This window comes from Hydra vulgaris, chromosome 10 (assembly GCF_038396675.1).
Source record: "Hydra vulgaris chromosome 10, alternate assembly HydraT2T_AEP".
Classification (NCBI taxonomy): Eukaryota; Metazoa; Cnidaria; class Hydrozoa; order Anthoathecata; family Hydridae; genus Hydra; species Hydra vulgaris.
In genome coordinates this window covers 29,749,883-29,769,588 of record NC_088929.1, presented here as the reverse complement: position 1 = coordinate 29,769,588, position 19,706 = coordinate 29,749,883, and the positions used below count along the sequence as shown (strand labels likewise).

At 27.0% G+C, this 19,706-nt stretch overlaps 1 protein-coding gene across 1 annotated transcript in view; it reads right to left on the bottom strand.

Moving 5' to 3' along the window:
* The window catches only part of LOC100197314 (E3 ubiquitin-protein ligase TRIM37), an 88,179-nt gene that overhangs the window by 62,067 nt on the left and 6,406 nt on the right, over nucleotides 1-19,706 (bottom strand). Inside the window, exons 2-4 of the mRNA XM_065807743.1 lie at nucleotides 16,577-16,678; nucleotides 16,453-16,493; nucleotides 2,466-2,523 (exon numbers count right to left, since the gene is read on the bottom strand). Coding sequence (XP_065663815.1) covers nucleotides 2,466-2,523; nucleotides 16,453-16,493; nucleotides 16,577-16,678 — 201 coding nt within the window. The remainder of the gene's footprint in view (nucleotides 1-2,465; nucleotides 2,524-16,452; nucleotides 16,494-16,576; nucleotides 16,679-19,706) is intronic.

Here is a 19,706-nt window from a genome sequence, read left to right as displayed (position 1 = left end):
ATTTTCTTGTTTAGGAAAGAAAGAATTTTTTTTTATCAATAAAGTTGAAAAAAAAAAGTAATATGCTTTAAAAAAAAGTAATATCCTTTCTTGAAAAAATACATTTGAAGCTACAATTTGTACAATATGTGTGAAAGAATATCAAGTTACTTCATTCCAATAAGAGAAAAGAAACAACTACTATTATTTACGTTGCCTTGACACTCAGTAATAACTGTTTACTTCAATACTTACAAATATCTCTTAGATATCAATACTTATGTAACTCCTTCTAATCTTTGTAAGCCATTAGTAATCCATTTTTTATATTTCTTATACTATTTCTTCATAATCGCAGCAGTCAAAGCAAACATTGGCTTTTTCTTTGTTATTTATCTTTCATAATCAATTCAGCAAAAACCAAAATCAAGGAAGAAAAAATATTTTATTTTGATTCCAGGCATATCTTCATACCTGCATATTCATCTGACCAAAGAGTAAAAAAATGCATATTCATCTCACCAAAGAGTAAAAAAATATGCAATGAAATGCTATTGACAGCTGCAAAGAGAAATCTAATTCTGTTTTTAAAAAGTGATTACAGTAAATCACTGTAATCAAATTACAAAAAGAAGTGTTTATAAAGAAACCGATAAAAAAGGACTTTCAAAAGAAAATCACACAAGCTGTAGGTATCAAAAGTGATAGAAAATCTGATATAATATAAAATTAAAAAAAAAAATAATTAAATTTTAGGAAAACTGAAAAGTGCTCAATTAATTTTAAAAATACAATTTACTTTAAAATTATATTACTTTTAAAAATTTTTTAGTGAGTGAAAGCTATATTTTTGTTTTGTTTAAAAGGTTTCATGAACGTATTTAAAAGATTCCATAAAATATGGTTACTTTAACTAAAACATTGCAAACATATGTTAGGTTAAACTTTTTATTTTTATGTAAACAATTTGTATATTCACACTTATGCTTTTTATGATTTTTGTTATACCTTATAACTATTATACCTATTAACTTTATACCTATATACCATATTAACTTTATACCTGTTAATAGTTTTTTATTTTTTTATTGCTGTAACTACAATTTTTTTAAATATAATAAAACACTTGAAAGATAAAACAAATTGTGGAACACGATGCAAGCATCGTGTTAAGGACAGCCCACACAATTTAAACACAAGTTATTAAAATTATTTATATATTCTTGCTTTGAAAACATTCAGCAATCTTGCAACTATGATTTAATTTAGTAACAAATTTGCAACTATTACAAACTTGGTTGATGAAGAAATTATTTCTTGGTAAACATGATTGTATGTTTTCTCTTTATAACCTGTATTTGTTGCCCCGCACTGAAGAAGCTGGGCCTGGAAAAGTCAAGGATGATGCCATTGTAGATTTTTGTACCAACTTATTTGGTCTATATTTTGCTCCACTCTGTATTTTTGTATAAGATCTCTTCTTGCTCTTCTTTCCTTAAATGTTGTTAAACCCTTTGTTTTTAGTCTTTTTATGTGAAATATTTTTAAGTTATGGATTCTTTTAACCTACATGCATCACCTTGCAATTTTCAATGCTCAACTTGGTCAACCAGATTCACAAGTTCATTGATGTCATTCTGCAAAGATAGTCTTCAACACTTCTTTTAACTTTAATTAGTTTACTGTGTAAAAGTTGCTATTTTAAATAACAATTGATGACAAATTGTTTACAAGTACCAAGAATAACAATGGACCAAGCACAAAGCCCTAAGAAACACCACTATATTCTCAAGCCATGGTGACATGTATTCAACCATCACAACTCTATGCCTTCTTTATTTTAAAAAAGACAATATCCAGTCAAGTAGTATACCTTAAGCTTCACACTTTTTCAATAGTCATTTATGTGAACTTATTAAAGGCTTTGGCAAATTGCATATAAATCATATCTGACGCCAAACCTTTACTCATGCTTGCTGTTAAAATGTCTAATGTTGCTTGTAAGATTGTCACAAAGGTTTTTTTTTTACAAAGCCATGTTGATTTTTTGACAGCAATTTCTTTTCCAAGAGATGAGTCATTATCGATCCTCTTATAAACGCTTTCATAACTTTGCATGTTATAGATGTTAATGATACAAATCTATAGATAAGCAGTTCTGTTGTATTTTCATTCTTAATTATTAACGTGGTATTTGCTTCTTTTCCACTTGTTAGAAATTATTCCTGTTTCAATTGATTTTTGGTAAATTAAAGCTAATTTTTAAGTATGTAAAGACTAATAGTAGTTGAGCCATATTTTAAAGACATTGGAAAAAGTTTAAAATACTTAAAATTTTATTGGAAAATATTGAAAAATTTTATTGTAAATAATTATAAATAAGAATAATATACTTGTTATGCTTATAATAATATATATACAGTATATATAGACAGTATATATAGTACTAAAAGATATAATAATATGAAATTTTAATAAAAATTTACCTCAGTTACATCTTCCACCCAACGACATTGCACAAGCTCATGCAAATGTAAACAAGCTCTAAAACATAAAAAACTTTCAGAAATTTATTTTAACCATGATCATTGTAATAATCATATTCAGCAGCATAATGCTTTTTATGTATCTCTAACATAAATTGATAATAATATAAGTGTTGGGTAGGAATGATATGTAGTGAGCAGGTTAGTAAGTACTGATCCTCTGGTTGCTTGTATTACTAAGATGATGCTACTATGGTTATGTTGCTGTGTTTCTTTGTTTATACTTTGCAATAAAACAATTTGTTTAAATGAAATAAGTTTTCTAACTTTACTTGAATTTGTTTAAATATTTGTTACATTATAACAATCATAATCAGCAAGGTAATATATTTATCATCATACATTTTTTTCTCATTCATTTTTAAAAACATCTACTATCAGGACTTGTTAAGAAGCGTTACGCAGCTCGCATTTTGCCTGCGAAAAGGCGATTTGCCTACGCGTTCAGCAGTTTTGCGCTATGCTTTATACCTATATAACTTTTATTTTTTAGAATATTTTAAATTATCTTTTGATGTTGTTAACTTGACGTTTATTCAGAAGAAGTAAATCGTAAGTAAAAGCATTTAACCGCAATTGTAAACTAATAGATTTTTTGTTAAAGAAACAGTTTGTTTAATAATTTTTTGTTGTTGTTGTTAAAAATTAGTTAAAAAAAAAATTGTTTTAAGTTTTATCTTAAGGAATTAAATAAGAAACTACTTTTAAATATAAAACTTATTTTTTGTCATAATAGTTTAAAAAATGCATGATTTATTTTGATGTAAATATTTTATTAATAAGATATTTTGTTTATTGTTAATTCAATAACGTAAAGTTTTAATGACGTTCGTTTAATGTATGAAAATAAATTATGATAATGAATATGTTATCGGTAACTGATAAATAATTAAAAAAAACTCTTTATTGTTTAAAAACATTATTAAAAAGAGTTCACAAAACAAATAAGGTTATTTTATTAACTGTTAATAATTTATTAACAGTTAATTAAATAACCAAAAACCAACTGTAAAATTATAAGAAAATAATCCAATATTATTTTATGTTTTATGAAAAAAATATTTTTTTCAAAATAAAATTTAGTTCATATTTGAAAAAAATAATAAAAATGATTTTTCAAATAGGAACTTAGATTTTATTTGTAACTTTTGTTATAGTAAGAAAATAAAACTGTTTGTATGATTTTTAACACGTTAATAAAATAACTTTAATTACAATGCGATCCTTGAAAAGACGCTAGTGACGCAATATAACTTCTAACAATACAAACTATATTTGCTGAGTTGAGTTACTTAGAAATGCGTTACACGTTTTCGTTACGCAGTGAAATCTCGAAACAAGGCCTGTACTATGGTGTATAAAGATATACATTTACCAACATTCTTTGCTTACTTATGTCAACATTATTTTTTTTGGAAGAAAAAAAAAACAAACTATTGTTGCTGCAACCCCTAACCCCCCCCCGAGTCCCCAACCCCCCCCCCCCGAGTCCCCCAACTAACGAGTTCCCAACCCCAAACCCCGAGTCAATGCAGCAGCACTATCTTTCATGTTCTTCCTAGATAGTCAGTCAATATATGTATGTATTTCAGTATGATGTCACATTGCTTAGCTAAATACCCAATATTATATATGCAAGATAATGATTGACAGACGGCTTAAAAGATTGCAAATTATATAAATCAGGAAAGCAAGTTGAAGAAAGCAAATTCCAAAGAACTGATGTTCGAGAAAAAAACTAGATGAATAAGAGTTTTTAGAGCACTTAGGAACAGTCACAGTAAAAGGACGAGACTTAATTGAGACTTAAATGACGAGTAACAAGAGAATGAATTTTAGTATACACTAGACATAAATTTTAGTAGATGAGAGACACTAGCTTTTTAGAGAATTGCCCATTATAATAATTGTAGAAAGAAGAAAGAGAAGCAACATTACGACGATATGATAACGGTTGGAGGTTGGCTGCATATATATATATATATATATATATTTATATATATATATATATATATATATATATTTATATTTATATATATATATATATATATATATATATATATATATATATATATATATATATATATATATATATATATATATATATATATAGCACACAACTTTATAAGAAAAAAAAAATAAAGAAAAAAACAAAGAATAATGAAATAAAAGATTCCTGCCCCAACACAAAATGTCAGTTGGTTAATGCCACTTTTTTGCAGCAGAAGGCTATATGATAGTTGATGTATGTACTAAAACTCCCGATAGCAGGCAATTTTAGTAAGAGTCACACTACTTGTTTAAACACACATTTATACTTATATAATATTTTTAATAAAGATTATGAACAATTTATAGATAGATTTCATTAGTTACCAAGCAGATGTTCGTAAACATTAAATCATTAAATCATTCAAGTTAATTTCCAACTTTTTCAAGGAAAAAATAAGGAGAATTAAGGAGAAAATGATTACTTTAAAAACAGAATCATTCTTTTTTCAATAAATATTTAATATAAATAGATAAACTATTATAAATATAATATAATATACTATACATATATATATATATATATATATATATATATATATATATATATATATATATATATATATATATATAACATTAAAAAAGTTTATTTTTCTTTTTAACAAGCTTCTTTTTATCAACATAAAGCTTTTCAAGAGACTCTAATTTTTCAAAGGCAGCTTTTTAATGCATTAGATTTTGATATGTCAGCTTTGTCATCTAATTACAAAGAGAATTATTAAATAATGACATTTCATTTAGTATTATATGAACTAGAAATTAGTAAAAAAAAAAACAAGGACAGCCTAATTTCAAATTTCAAAACTTGACCTAAAATATATGTAACACCACTAGATTAAAAAATATTATACTTAAGTCTTTGATTTCCATGTACAAAGTGGCCAGCCATTTTGTACATGGAAATCTCAAAAAAAAATCTAAAAAATGATTTTTAAACCAAAAAATTAAAAATAATTAAACATGTTAATTAAAAAAAAGATTAGCTAAAAGTTAAGGATATATTTCTAGTAATATATAAGAACAATTTAAAAAAAAATACAGCAAAAAAAACTATTTTATTATTTAACCACATTTTTATTGTAATCATTGATTTACTCTCTTTGGCATTGAGTTTACTAGACTTAAAATATATATATCTGATATCGTTGTTTTCTCCTTTAAATACATCGATTGAGGGAAGAAGGCATTATCAACATTCTAAAATTTCAATATATCTATCAAAATTAATTCGACCTTCAAATAATCAATAGCGTATAACTCCTGTATAGTTCATGCAGGCCCAAATGCCTACATGTGCTACTACTTTGCTTGGTTTGCTTTAATGTAAAATCGAATATGCAATATTTAACTTTTTTTTCAAATTGTTTTTTTGACAATGAGATAGTCCTTGGTTTCAAAGAAAAATAGATTTATAACGTGTTTTTTCATAGATTGTCAACCCTGATTTAGGAGTTTCATGCTGTTTTTTTTTATAGCTCATTTTGTAACTTTTTTATTATTTGATTTATGTTTTTATTAGTAATATTTCAAACAACAAAAACAAAAATTTAGAGTTAGTAAATGCTGATGAAAATAAAAGCAAAATTATAAAAGAAAATCATCAAATAAAGCACCTCAACTTTTAACCAACATTAAAAAAATGAAAATTATAAAGTCGATGTTTTAAAACTATATGTAATTAGTAATATAAAATAATATTTAAGGAAACAACATGTCAATTAAATAGTAAAGACTTATTAATTAGCACTAATAAAATATTGAAAAAATTAAACAGTTTTCAAAATAATTTCAATCAAACAAGTGCTTTAAAAAAAAAGAAAAAGTGGGCTCTCTCTCTATATATATAAATATATATTAATATATATTAGGGTGCATCACAAAACAACAATTTAAAAAAATTGATTTTGTCTGACACCTAACTTTGTTCTATATATTAAAAACAATGACTTTCAAAAATTTTAAAATAATAAATATTTTTAGATGTCCCCCAACACCCTTGAATATTTGACCGGTCCCTAATATTTAACAAAAATATAGTTTTTCAAAAGTAGGTCATGTTGGGTCTAAAATTAAGCGAAATTTTAAAAAATAATCATCATTTAAAAAAAAATTTTAATATTTCACTGCTATGAAAACTACAAAAAATGCAACTTTTTTTTATTTTTGCTTTAAAATGTCATATTTATTGCAGTAAAATCTAATGTGAATTTTTTTTTAATAAAATGATGATTATTTTTGAAATTTTTATAAAATTTTGCTTAATTTGAGACCCAACATGACCTACTTTTGAAAAACTATTTTTTTGAAATCATTAGGGACCGGTCAAATATTCAAGGGTGTTGGGGGACCTTTAATAATTTGAAAGTCAGTATTTTTTTAATATATAGAACACGATTAGGTGTCAGACAAAATCAATTTTTTTAAATTGTTGTTTTGTGATGCACTCTAATATATATTATATATATATATATATATATATATATATATATATATATATATATATATATATATATACAGTGGGGTGCAAAAAAAAAGCCACACTAATATTTTTTCTTCATTTTAAGTATAAAATGTATAATCAAGCAAAACAAAAAAAATTGGATGTGTCAGTGAAAAATTTAGGACTGAAAAGGTATTTTTATAACACATCGCTCAATAAGTCCGTAGGATAGCTAATAAAACAACAACATTTTGACATAATTTGATTTTATTCATCAACATAGTCTCCTTTTAAGGCGATACAGTCATTCCAGCGCTTCTCTAACTTTTCGATACCATGTTTGTAGAACGATTTATCTTTTCCTTCAAAATATGCTTCAGTTTCGGCGATGACCTCCTCATTCGATCCAAATCTCTTTCCCTGGAGCATCCTTTTGAGATCTGAGAACAGCCAATAATCGCTGGGGGCCAAATCAGGCGAGTATGGTGGATGGGGCAACAATTCGAAGTGTAATTCATTCATTTTTACCATTGTTTTCATTGACTTGTGACACGGTGCATTGTCTTGATGAAAGAGAATTTCTTTCTTCTTAATGTGCGGTCGCTTTTTGTCAATTACAGCCTTCAATCGTTCCAATAATGCCATGTAATATTCGCTGTTGATCGTTTTACCTTTCTCAAGATAATCAATGAACAATATACCATGGCTATCCCAAAATATGGAGGCCATAACCTTGCCAGCAGAAGTTTGAGCCTTTGGGCGCTTTGGGCGGCTTTCACCCGCTGGTGTCCACTCAGCCGACTGTCGATTTGACTCAGGAGTGAAATGGTGGATCCATGTTTCATCCATTGTGACGTAGCGACGCAAAAAATCCTTTTTATCTCGGTGAAATAGTGCCAGACATGCTTCAGAATCATCGATTCGTTGTTGTTTTTGGTCCGGTGTTAGCAAACGCGGCACCCATTTCGAACAAAGCTTTCTCATACCCAAATGTTCGTGTAATATTGTAAACACACTGCCTTCTGATATCTTTATGGCCTCGGCAATCTCCTTCAATTTCAATTTGCGGTCGGATAAGACGATTTTATGGATTTTTTTGATGTTTTCCTCAGTAACTGCCGAATTTGGGCGACCGGAGCGTTCAGCATCATCGGTGTTTGTACGACCACGTTTAAAGTCAGCAAACCACTTTTCAACCATTTGCCTCGATGGAGAGGAGTCCGAATAACACTTATCAAGCCATTGTTTGGTCTGCACCATGTTTTTTCCCATCAAAAAGCAATGCTTAATGAGCACACGAAATTCTGATTTTTCCATTTTTTTCAATTCACAAAAGTTGATTCAATCGTTCACACACTAAATTGGTAAATAATGGTCCGATTGTCATGAAACTTTGACAGATATCGTTTGAAGATTGGTACTTTCTAAAAACAATACGGATTCGGTATTTGTGTTGCCATCTATATGTCATCCTACGGACTTATTGAGCGATGTGTTATATAAACTAATATTTACATAAATAAAATCTTTAAAAAAAAGATTAATATGGACACATTTAATATTTTAGAAAACATCTAACAGATGTAGAAATTGGACAAATTATTGAAGCTGCTGACCAAGGAGAGTCTCACAGAAGCATTGGAAAGTGTTTTAAACGAGAACACTCAACTATTAGTAGATTGGTAAAGAAGTATAAACACACTGGTAAAACTGAAAGGTCTGCTGGATCTGGGAGAAAGCCTAAAACTTCAAAAAAAGAAGATCGCTACATTCTTAACGCTGTCAAAAAAAATCCTAAAACCACATGTTCTGAGATAAAACTAGATTTGAACCTTACTAATATCTCAAAGTGGACAATATCTCGCAGAATAAAAGCATCGGGTAATTTTTTTCTGGAAAGCAAATTAAAAAACCCTTTGTTAGTGAAATCAATCGAAAAAAACAATTAAAGTGGTGCATTGAGCACAAAGATTGGACATGTGAACAATGGGCTAAAGTTATCTGGAGCGACGAGTCTCTTTTTGTTTTGTTTTATAATGGTCGATCTCACTGTTGGAAATTAATTGGGGAAAAATTCAACCCCCAAACATGCAAGGCAACAATTAAACATGACAGAAAGATTAATGTTTGAGGTTGTTTTAGTGCACACAAGGTTGGAAAACTTTACCGGGTGAATGGCATCATGGACCAGCAGATGTATCATAAAATCTTAGTTAATCAGCTTGGACCAAGTATAAAAGAACTTTTTCCTAATAGTGACTACATCTTTCAACACGATAACGATCCTAAACATACAGCACGGTTGATTAAAAGATATCTAGAATCTAAATTAATACCAGTTATGTCTTGGCCAGCATAGTCTCCTGATTTAAATCCAATAGAAAACCTTTGGTCTATATTGGATAGAAAATTGAAAGATCGTAGAGCAACAAGTGAAGATGATTTGTTCCAAATTCTTCTTGATGGTTGGAATGCTTTGCCAAACGATTTATTAAAAAGACTTGTAGATAGTATGCCTTCTAGATGCGCAGAAATCATAAAAAACAAAGAATGGCCAATTAAGTACTAAAACAGCTGAAACCTAAAAAATGCTTTACAAATCCTAATTTCTTTTTATTATATAAACATTTTTATCAAAATTGTCCTATATTACTTTTATTATATGAGTCATTTTTTGTTGCTGTTTTTATTAAAAAAATTAGTGTGGCTTTTTTTTTGCACCACCCTGTATCCCTGTGTATATATATATATATATATATATATATATATATATATATATATATATATATATATATATATATATATATATATATATATATATTTAAGTAATTCACCTCCCCAAGGCCAAGAAGGCCACTACATACGAGAAGGATACTTGTGGTTATAACCCTCTCCCAACTCTATAAGAAAATTAATTGACAAAAATAATCTATAAAAAAGCAGGAAATTTAAAGTTCTCATAAAAATTTTGAATGGAAAAAAAATTATTTATTTCCATTCAAAATTTAAAAGACTAAAATATTGAAAATTTTTTAATGGATCTTTGTATTTTTTTTTCTTTCTAATTTTGATCTGTTCCAAAGTTATTACAGAAATATTAAATGGGGGAATTTTGCCACCTATCTATATTTATATTTATATGATTGGATCATTATTTATATGATATGGATTGGATAAATATTTATATGATTGGATAATTAATGTTATTTCCCTTCCTCTTGTTTTGGTAATTAATTTATCAGGTCATGTTGGCCTTGTGCATTTTCGATTAGATAATTTAATTAATATGTCTAATTAAAATAATTTAGGAAAACAATTGATAAATAAAGTAAAAAAATAATTAGTAAGCGCTTTAATTGGATAACTAATATCATCTCCATCTTCTTATTTTGATAATTAATTTCTCAGATCATGTTGGCCTTATAATCAATTCAAATTAATTAAATCGATCAATTATCAGCAACAATACCATGAAACTACAAGAGAAAATCCGTCGCCAATTATAGTAAAGAGCTAATGAAAAAAGCAATTGCAAAATTTAAAGCTGGCGAATTCAGTTACAAGCGAGCTGCTGAATTATACTGTATACCTCAAAGAACACTAGGAAGAAGAATTCAATAAAGAATATCTGGGGCTGGTTCATTAACAAATCTATGTGACTTAATCCTTACTGGTTCTCATACTTCAAGTTCTAGGTGACTGGGGCTATGGCTTATTGTTCCCAGAAATTCAATCAGTGGTGTTCAATTATTTGAAAGAAACAAATCAAACTGCTTTATTCAAGAATGAAATGCCAACAAACAAGTGGTACCTAGGTTTTAAACAACGCTGGTCAAATGAATTAAGTCAATGCAAAAGACTAAACATTTCAGCACGAGTGGCTTCATGCACTAATCAAGTGATTGATGGATTTTTCTAAACACTTCAAACAACTTACAAAAATGCTGACGTATTGGAAAAACCGCAAAATATTTTTAACTGTGATAAAGTTGAGTTTGATTGTGATCAAGGTTTAAAAACAGTCTTAACTAGAAAAGGAGCAAGGCGACCACTTATTATTGGTGGCAATAATGAAAAAGTTCATTACACTATCAATAATTGCTGCAATGCCAACGGTGATTATTTGCCACCTTTTGTTGACTACAAAGCAAAACATTTTCGGGCTCAATGGGGTATTGGTGGACCTTCAGGTATTTACTACACTATGTCCCATTCTGGTTGGATGGAGGAGTATCGATTTGTACAATGGATTAACTCTGTTTTCATTCCTATTAAAAATACAAATTATGAAGGTCGAGTAGTTTTTAATTCATTTATTTAACCATAAAATCAAAAATTACAAATTTAATTGTAATTTACAAAGTTAGGTTCGGTGTCACTCATATAGTTAAAAACTAGTCGATGTAGAGTGACACCTTAATAAATAAACAAATAAAGTTAAAAAAATATTAAAACAAGGAAATAATAAAGAAAGCAAACTACATTAATACAAGTAATAAAAAAAGAAGTAATAAAAACAATAATATTAAAAAGGTTGAAATCAGAACAAAATGTAAAGGAATAAGAAAAAACAAAAAAGAGAGAATGAACAGATGAGATAAGATAAGTGAGAAAAAGTATTAATAGCTGATAGTCATTTAACTCATGTTTCTATGGCAGCAATTCAACTATGCCCAAAGTATAATGTTGACTTTTTTCCAACCACTCAATTCAGACATTTACTGTCATGTTAAAAGTGTCTGGCGCGCAATTCTTCAACAACACTACAGAGAAATTGGTTTAAGAAATGTTGATAAGCTGACGTTTCCCTTCTTGTTATCAAAGTTACATTCATTAGAGCAGGATTTCAAAAGATCACATGCAGTCAGTAGTTTTGAAAATACCGTTTTTTATCCATTAAATAAAAATGCAGTTGATAGAAAACTTTCAGAGCTTCACAATCCACCAGCAGAAAAGTTCTTGTCAAAAATGGGTTTGTGAAAAATGTCAACCCCAAAAAAAAAAAAAAAAAAAGAATTTTATTCCTCAGTAAAATGTAGAAATCAATGAGTTTTTGACTTTAATCTCTTCATCTCTCATGTATTACAATTTGTAAATTGATTTTTTTTAAGTATGCTTGATTATTTTAAAACTCTTTTTTTAGTCTACAAAATCCACCTTCCCCCCAGACCATCTACAGGGCTTTCAAAATATCCTACATTTCTAAAAAAAAAAAGAAAAGAAAAATAGGTAAAAAAGGTGAAGGGGGGACATGCCCCAATACCTCTCAGTATTGATGACCATGCCACCACTTTGAATATTGTTAGATTTCTTTTATTTAACTGATTTTAAATGTGTTTTTAAGATTTATAATTTAAAATAAAAAATTTATGTTGTAAATAAAATGGGTGGCAAAATTTACCAAATTAGATTTTATTGGGGTAATTTTGCCACCCCACTTTTTCAGTTCTAATCATTTAAAAAAAAAAAAAATTAAAGTATATAAAGTTTATAGAAATATTATTAACAATAAAAAAAATTTGATTTTCATTTTTAGTACTCAAGTTATTTAAATTGAAAGAATTTATGGCGAAATTACCTTATCTTATTCTATATTAAATGTGTTTTCCAGAAATACAGTTATGATAAGAGTTTTAGAAATGCCCCGTGACGTATCAAAACAAATCATTGTTGCCTCATCACTTTCAAAATACTTTTTAATAGCTATTGATGAAAGTGGTGATTTAAAAGACCATATCCAATTATTAGTTTAAATAAAATGTGTCAATGATACTACTGATCCAAGAACTTTTTGGACTTTCAGCTTCAAAATTCAACATCTATCTGATATTTTTAAAGTAATAAAAAATGCACTGAGAATAAAAACACATATGGTCACAACCTGAACTAGGATAAACTGGACAGTATTTGAACTGATGGTGCACCTGCAATGGTTCTGAAGCATACTGGGTGTTTCACTTCATAAAAAATATTTACAAAGAAAAACTTTTCAAATATTATTACAGTATTCACCAAGAAATATTGTGTTCAAAAGATATTGTGTCATTAAATATGCAATTTAGCATGTCATTGCAGTTACATGCATTCAAAAATAAGAGCAAGATAAGAAAGCTATTTAATTTTTTAAAAAAATAGAAAAGAACTTCTGTAATTTTTTTGTATGTAAAAAGAACATGAAAAGCCTTTATTGCATAGTTCTGTTTGATGATTATCAAATGTTTGATGATTATCAAAGTTTGATGTTTATCAAATGTACACCAGGTTTTTAAAATAAAATAGAGTTACTATTTTTGGAAATAAAAAATGAACTATTATTAATTATTAATTAATGTGACTTTCTGAAAAACAAGAACTGCTTATGTAATCTTAGATTTTTATTGGATTTGACAAACCTTCTAGATATCTTGAGCATAAACTTGGTGAAAACAGGTAAAACAGGTTGCAGGCGAAAATAGCTTATTTAAAACATCATTTAAATTAATTTATATTTTAAAGGCCTACCTAAAATTATTTACAAACAGCTTATGACAAAAGATTATTCATCTATTTTCAACACTTGAAAGTTTGAAAGATTGAAAGTAAGATTACTAGTATTGTGTTTTAAAAGTAAGAAGCTGCCATTTTGAAATCTTTACAATCATTTAAATCTTGCTTTGCAGATTTTAAAGCTGTATAAGTCAAAGTTGTAAATATTTTGCTCTTTTCAATCCATTCACTAGATTAGATGAAAATATTAGCAATTATACACCAATATTGCAATTAGAAATCACATTGGGTCATGGCACCCCCTACCGTGAAGAAGCACCTACCATGGTTTTTGAAAAAATCAGTAAGTTTTTTTTTTTTTAATTTATCTTTTTAGTATTGTTTTATACAAAACTAACTTATTTCACTAATAAATAATTTTTAAAAAGATATATTTCTAAAGATTTTTTTTACCCGCAAATGATTATTTATTGCTTTCTTAAGAAAATCTTCAACAGTAAAAAAAAATTTGTCTAGTTTTTTTATGGCTTAAAATTTATATAACTTTTTTGATAAAAGTTTAAAATAGTTGTAAAAATATTGAATATTTTAATTTTATCAAAAAATATAAGTATTTTTTGTTTAACATTGTTTAATCTTTTACAAGGTAGGTGATTACAAAACTTATAATAGTTAGCACTTACCGTTTATAAAAATATTTTTTCAGACATGTTTTATTTTGTGAAGTTTTCTCTCTAAAAAACCACTTCAGTTCAACTCAATTACCAATTAAAGGTAATTTAACCCTAGGGAGTATTTATTTTATATGTTTTTTATACTTTATTTATTATGTGAAATGAATTATATTTATTATATGAAATGAATTTAACCCTAGGGAATATCTATTAGATATGTTTTTTATACTTTATTTACTATGTAAAATGAATTCGATTAGAAAGATGCAAGGTTCAAAAAAGAAAAAAAATATTCAAAAAAAACTTTTGTATTCAGAAGAACAACTGCATGCACCAGTTAGAGCTTTAAATAAAGGTGAAAAAATTTTGTGTCAGCAAAAAGTTTAATGTTCCTGAAAGTACCTTACACAAATAAATGCAAATGGTGAATTTGCACCATCATTAACAATGTACAAGTATGCTCAAATGCCAAAAACTATTGCTGCTGCACCACCAGGTTGGGGACTCGGTAAAAGTGACAGCGGCTGGATGACTGCCTAATGCTTTTATGAGTACTCCACAAATGTGTTAGTACCATATTTGAAATCTATTAATACATAATTATCTATATATATGCTCATGGATGGAAATCTCTCGCAAGAAACAAAATCAAATGAATTCTTCGGAAAGAATTCATTTGATTTTGTTGTTTCCTAATGCTACACACATCTTAAAACCATTAGATGTGTCAGTTTTCACACCAATAAAAAAAAAAAGGCAGAACATTTGTCAGCAATTTAAATTGGATAACGATTTTTATGAAATTCGCAGAGACTAATGTTGTTGAATAATTTTGTTATGTATCAATATATGAAAAAAAATATTATTAACGGATTTAGTTCAACAGGAATATTTCCATTTAATGCGAACAATGTTCATTATAAAAAAGTAATTCAACGTGTTAAATTGAATTCTACAATTGATAACAATGAAACGAATCTTTCAAGCCATAATATTGTGGGAAACATTTGAAAACAACATTGCATCTGAAGTATTGCTCCAGTTTGAAAAAACTGGAAATAAAGAGTGGGGAAGTAAAACTGACTAAAACAGAGAAATGTTTAATTTTTGGAAAAAACTTAAATTTAACAATAGCTCCAAACAAACCATAAATTTAATAGAAGCCAACAATAATGTATTGAACAATGAAATCTATAAAGAATCGTATTTAGATATTAGCAGTACGCAAAATGAAATCGTATCTAGTAATGTTAGCCAATTTGGAAAAAGCGTAATAATTGATGAATCTGGTGAAAGTAAATCAGCAACAGATTCACCAGATTCAAATAAACAAATAATAAAAGATGTAGACCCATTACACGATATTCTTTTATGGCCAAAGCAATCAATCACGAAAAAAAAAACTAAAACAAGTTGAACAATTACCGAGCGTTGTAACTTCATCCAAATGGTTAGAGTTCAAATAACTAGAGTAAATGCAAAGGAAGAAGATATCAAAAAAATTGAACTTAAAAATAAAGCTGCTGAAAAAAAAGAATTGAAAGAAAAAGAAAAACAAGAAAAATCTAAAAGAAAACAAACTGTAACAAAATAAAATAAAAATAAAAGACAAAAAAAAACATTTAAAAAGAAAAAAAGTTTAAATTCAGAAAAAAGCTTTGGTGGGTAATTTTATAACCAATGTCTTTTTTGTTTGGTAATCATATTAAATTTATTCATTTGTTTCTTGATTTAAATATATAAAATTATAATATACGATTTTTTTCATACACAGTAGGTGGAGAATCGATTACGGTAGGTGGTGCTTTATCACTGTAGGTGAAGAAACTTACTAGATCTTACAAAAAAGTAAAAATAACATTAAAAAAATAACTTTACTTAAATTCGAATTATATAATTTAGTTAATAATTGAGTATAAAATATTAATTCAAAAACCCTAAATAAAAATCTGTTATGGTTTTGTAGTTAAGAAGTTTTGAAGTTAAAAGTCGCGTAGGTGGTGCCATGACCCTACACTCAAAATTAAACACCAAAATCCAAGAACTGTCTCAATCACCAATTGCCCTGTTATATACAAATAAACTCCCAACAAAATTGTATACACACATATATATATATACATATATATATATATATATACATATATATATATATATATACATATATATATATATATATATATATATATATATATATATATATATATATATATATATATATATATATATATATATATATATATATATATATATAAATTGTACATTTTTAATAAAGTACCTGCAATGAGGGCACTGCGGTCGCTGCTCTGTTAGCCATCGCTAAACATAAAATTATGTAAAGTAATAACAAGAATAATAGGTAAAAAAAAAAAAAAACAAGTAAAAGAAACAAATTATTCTACTCGAATACAGAGAAAGCAACAAAGTTTTGAACAGTGAGGACATATTCTTGCATCTTTAACACGCTCCATACAAATGAAACATCGAAACATTTCTGCCAGGTTCTAAAAAAATATATTTTAGATTATGTTAACAAGACATATCCATCTCACCTTTTGAGAGAACTAATAGCCTACAAGGCTGTTTAAATTGTTACTCATTAAAAAAAAAACTAATATTAAATAGTTAAATTTAATACATTTTAAAATTTTTTTGATATAAACAAATTGTTTTTGTTGACATTTGTATAAGGGAATAAAAGTATGTTTAATTTTTTAAAATGATTATTTCTTAAATAATCAATTTAAAATATTTGCAACTAAAAATGATTTTTTATTTTAAAAAAATTAGCAAGTAACAAATAAAAAAATTGTGCGAATTTATCTATTTTTTTTTATTATATGTTAATTATTTTATTAGCGACTTTGTTGTGTGAGAAAGATTATTTTTCAAAAACACCATTTGTTAAAATTATTTTGTTGTATATATCATTTATTAAAAAAATATATATAAGTTTCAGTGTTATATTATATAACACTGAAAATATATATAACTTATAAAAAATATATATATATATATATATATATATATATATATATATATGAAACAATAAACATAATTGAATTGGTGAATGTTAAAAGAGCGGAAGTCCAACTATGTAAACTTTCAGGAAAATATATATATATATGTATATATATATACATATATATATATATATATATATATATATATATATATATATATATATATATATATATATATATATATATATATATATATATATATGTATATATATAGGTTGTTTTTTTTTTTTAATTGTTTTAAAGACCAGAAAAAATTTAACAAATTTTTCTGGTCTTTAAAACTTAATAAAGTTTTTAACAAACGCGCTGAAAAAATTAATTTTTAATTAAGTTGAAAATAAAATAACTTCGACACATTTATCTTTACAAACTTTTTTATATTAGCAAAACGCTTTTAAATAAAGCAGCTAATGATTTTAATTAAAGTATCAATGAAAGTTGTATAAATTTTTATTTATATTATTTAATTATAAATAATTTTTTTATTAAAAATAAAATTTTTTTATATTATAAGGGGCTCATTACATGAGTTAAAATCAGCCCGGGTTAGGTTTCAGCTCGCTTATCCGCGCTGGAATTTCCCCCGCCTAACACTTTGTTTTCTTACAAATTCAAATTTACTATTATATGATGAGCGGGGTGAAATTCCCCCCGGGATCAATATCCTAGCCCATTTTATTAAACCGAGGCAGGATTTTCAGCCCTGACAATTTCCATTATTAATGTAAAATTAAAGATGGCTGCACTAAAACCAGTAAGTGAAGTAAAGATGAAAGAAAGCGAAAAAGTTCGATTTCATTGGGATAAAGACAATAAAATTTCAAATTTAACACAGAGTTTATCAAATTTTAAATCTTAAATGGAATATAATAACAAGGATTTTAATGCTGAATAATCAAATCAGTACGAAAGTTGTAGAAAAGCTTTAGCTAACATTAACTGTCATGAGCCAAGTTGGTTTGGGCCTGTTTGTCCTAATGAAAATATATTATCCAAACAAAATAAAATTAATATAACTCTTATTAAAAGAGGTTATACTAGAGTTCAAGAAAAAATCAAAGAAATTCGTAAGAACTTTTTATTAGCTGTTACATCAGGTTGAAAGAGTGGAAGTGGGAAAATAGTACTTGAACTTTATGATCATCTAGTTCAAATATGGGGTGGATCTCCATCTATAAAACCTTTATTTTTTGGAAAATCAACGCATGATGTAAATAAAGAAATTATTGATAATAACAAAAGTGTAGAAAATTTAACTGAAGACACCACAGTTAAAAATACAGATAACGTAAATCTATGTTCAAGTTTATGCAGTATTGAGGACAATAATGTAGTTGGTTTTTTTTTATTATTACAGAGTCCAGAAACTGCATCTGTTGATAGTGATATCTTAACTAAAAAAACGTAAAAATGACAATAATGAAATTGTTCCAAAATTTATTGACAATAAGCAACGACACATGCAGAGACAATTGAGTGCATCACAAAGAGATCAAATTTTGCTGAATAAACTGAAAGAAGATGCTCAATTTAAAAGAGATGTCACTGAAGCCATAAGACATTCTAATGAAACATTCTCAGCATCAATCGAGTGAATGTCAGAATCTATTTTACAGGTTGCCCAGGGACTTTCTAGATCAATGGAATTATTAATGCAGGGAATGAAAACTAATCAGCAATAATTAAGGTGTATAATAAAATTAGTACATTTTATAGTAATTTTAATGATTGCAATATAATGGACTTGTTTTAATTACGTATTGCTTATGATTAATTTTTTTCTTGTAAAACTTCATTTGTTTTGTTGTTAAATTTAAATTATTTCCTTACTAACAATTATAACAAGTTTGTAATGAAACACAACAATTACAATAATTTAGCAAAATACAATAAATTACCACAAAAAAGGATTTCATATTTTCCTTACTCTTTTTATAGATAAGCTTATTGTATTTTTAGTCCCTGAATAAATTTTCTGATATATATTTTGTTATAGTTTTGCGTATATATTCACCTTCAGGATTATTAGCAGAGTAAATACTGTCAGGAAGGTTTGGGCTTTCCAATGCATTACTTTGATGTCTTTCAATTTGCTGATTAACCTCCTCTTCATTTAGGTCATAGGTTTGATTTTTTTACAAAAGTTATGAAGAACAAAACAAGTATAAATAACAATAGGAACTGTTTCTATTTTTGTATCAACTATTTTTCTTAAAAATCCCCACTTTGCTTTTAATCTGCCAAAAGCACATTTAATCTGGTTCCTAGCAGAGCGTAACATGCTGTTAAATATGACTTTCTTGTTATTTGAACAACTTTGAAACTCTTTTATGTAAAAGTTTGTTAATGAATAGGCTGGGTCTCCAATCAAATAGTTAGGAATTGAATGATAATTAGATAAACTGTACAATGTTTGAGGTAGTGTGCCTTCTATTAATATTTTATTGATAGTGGAATTTGTAAACATCTTTGCATCATGTACAGATCCTGGCCATTTGCATTCAACATC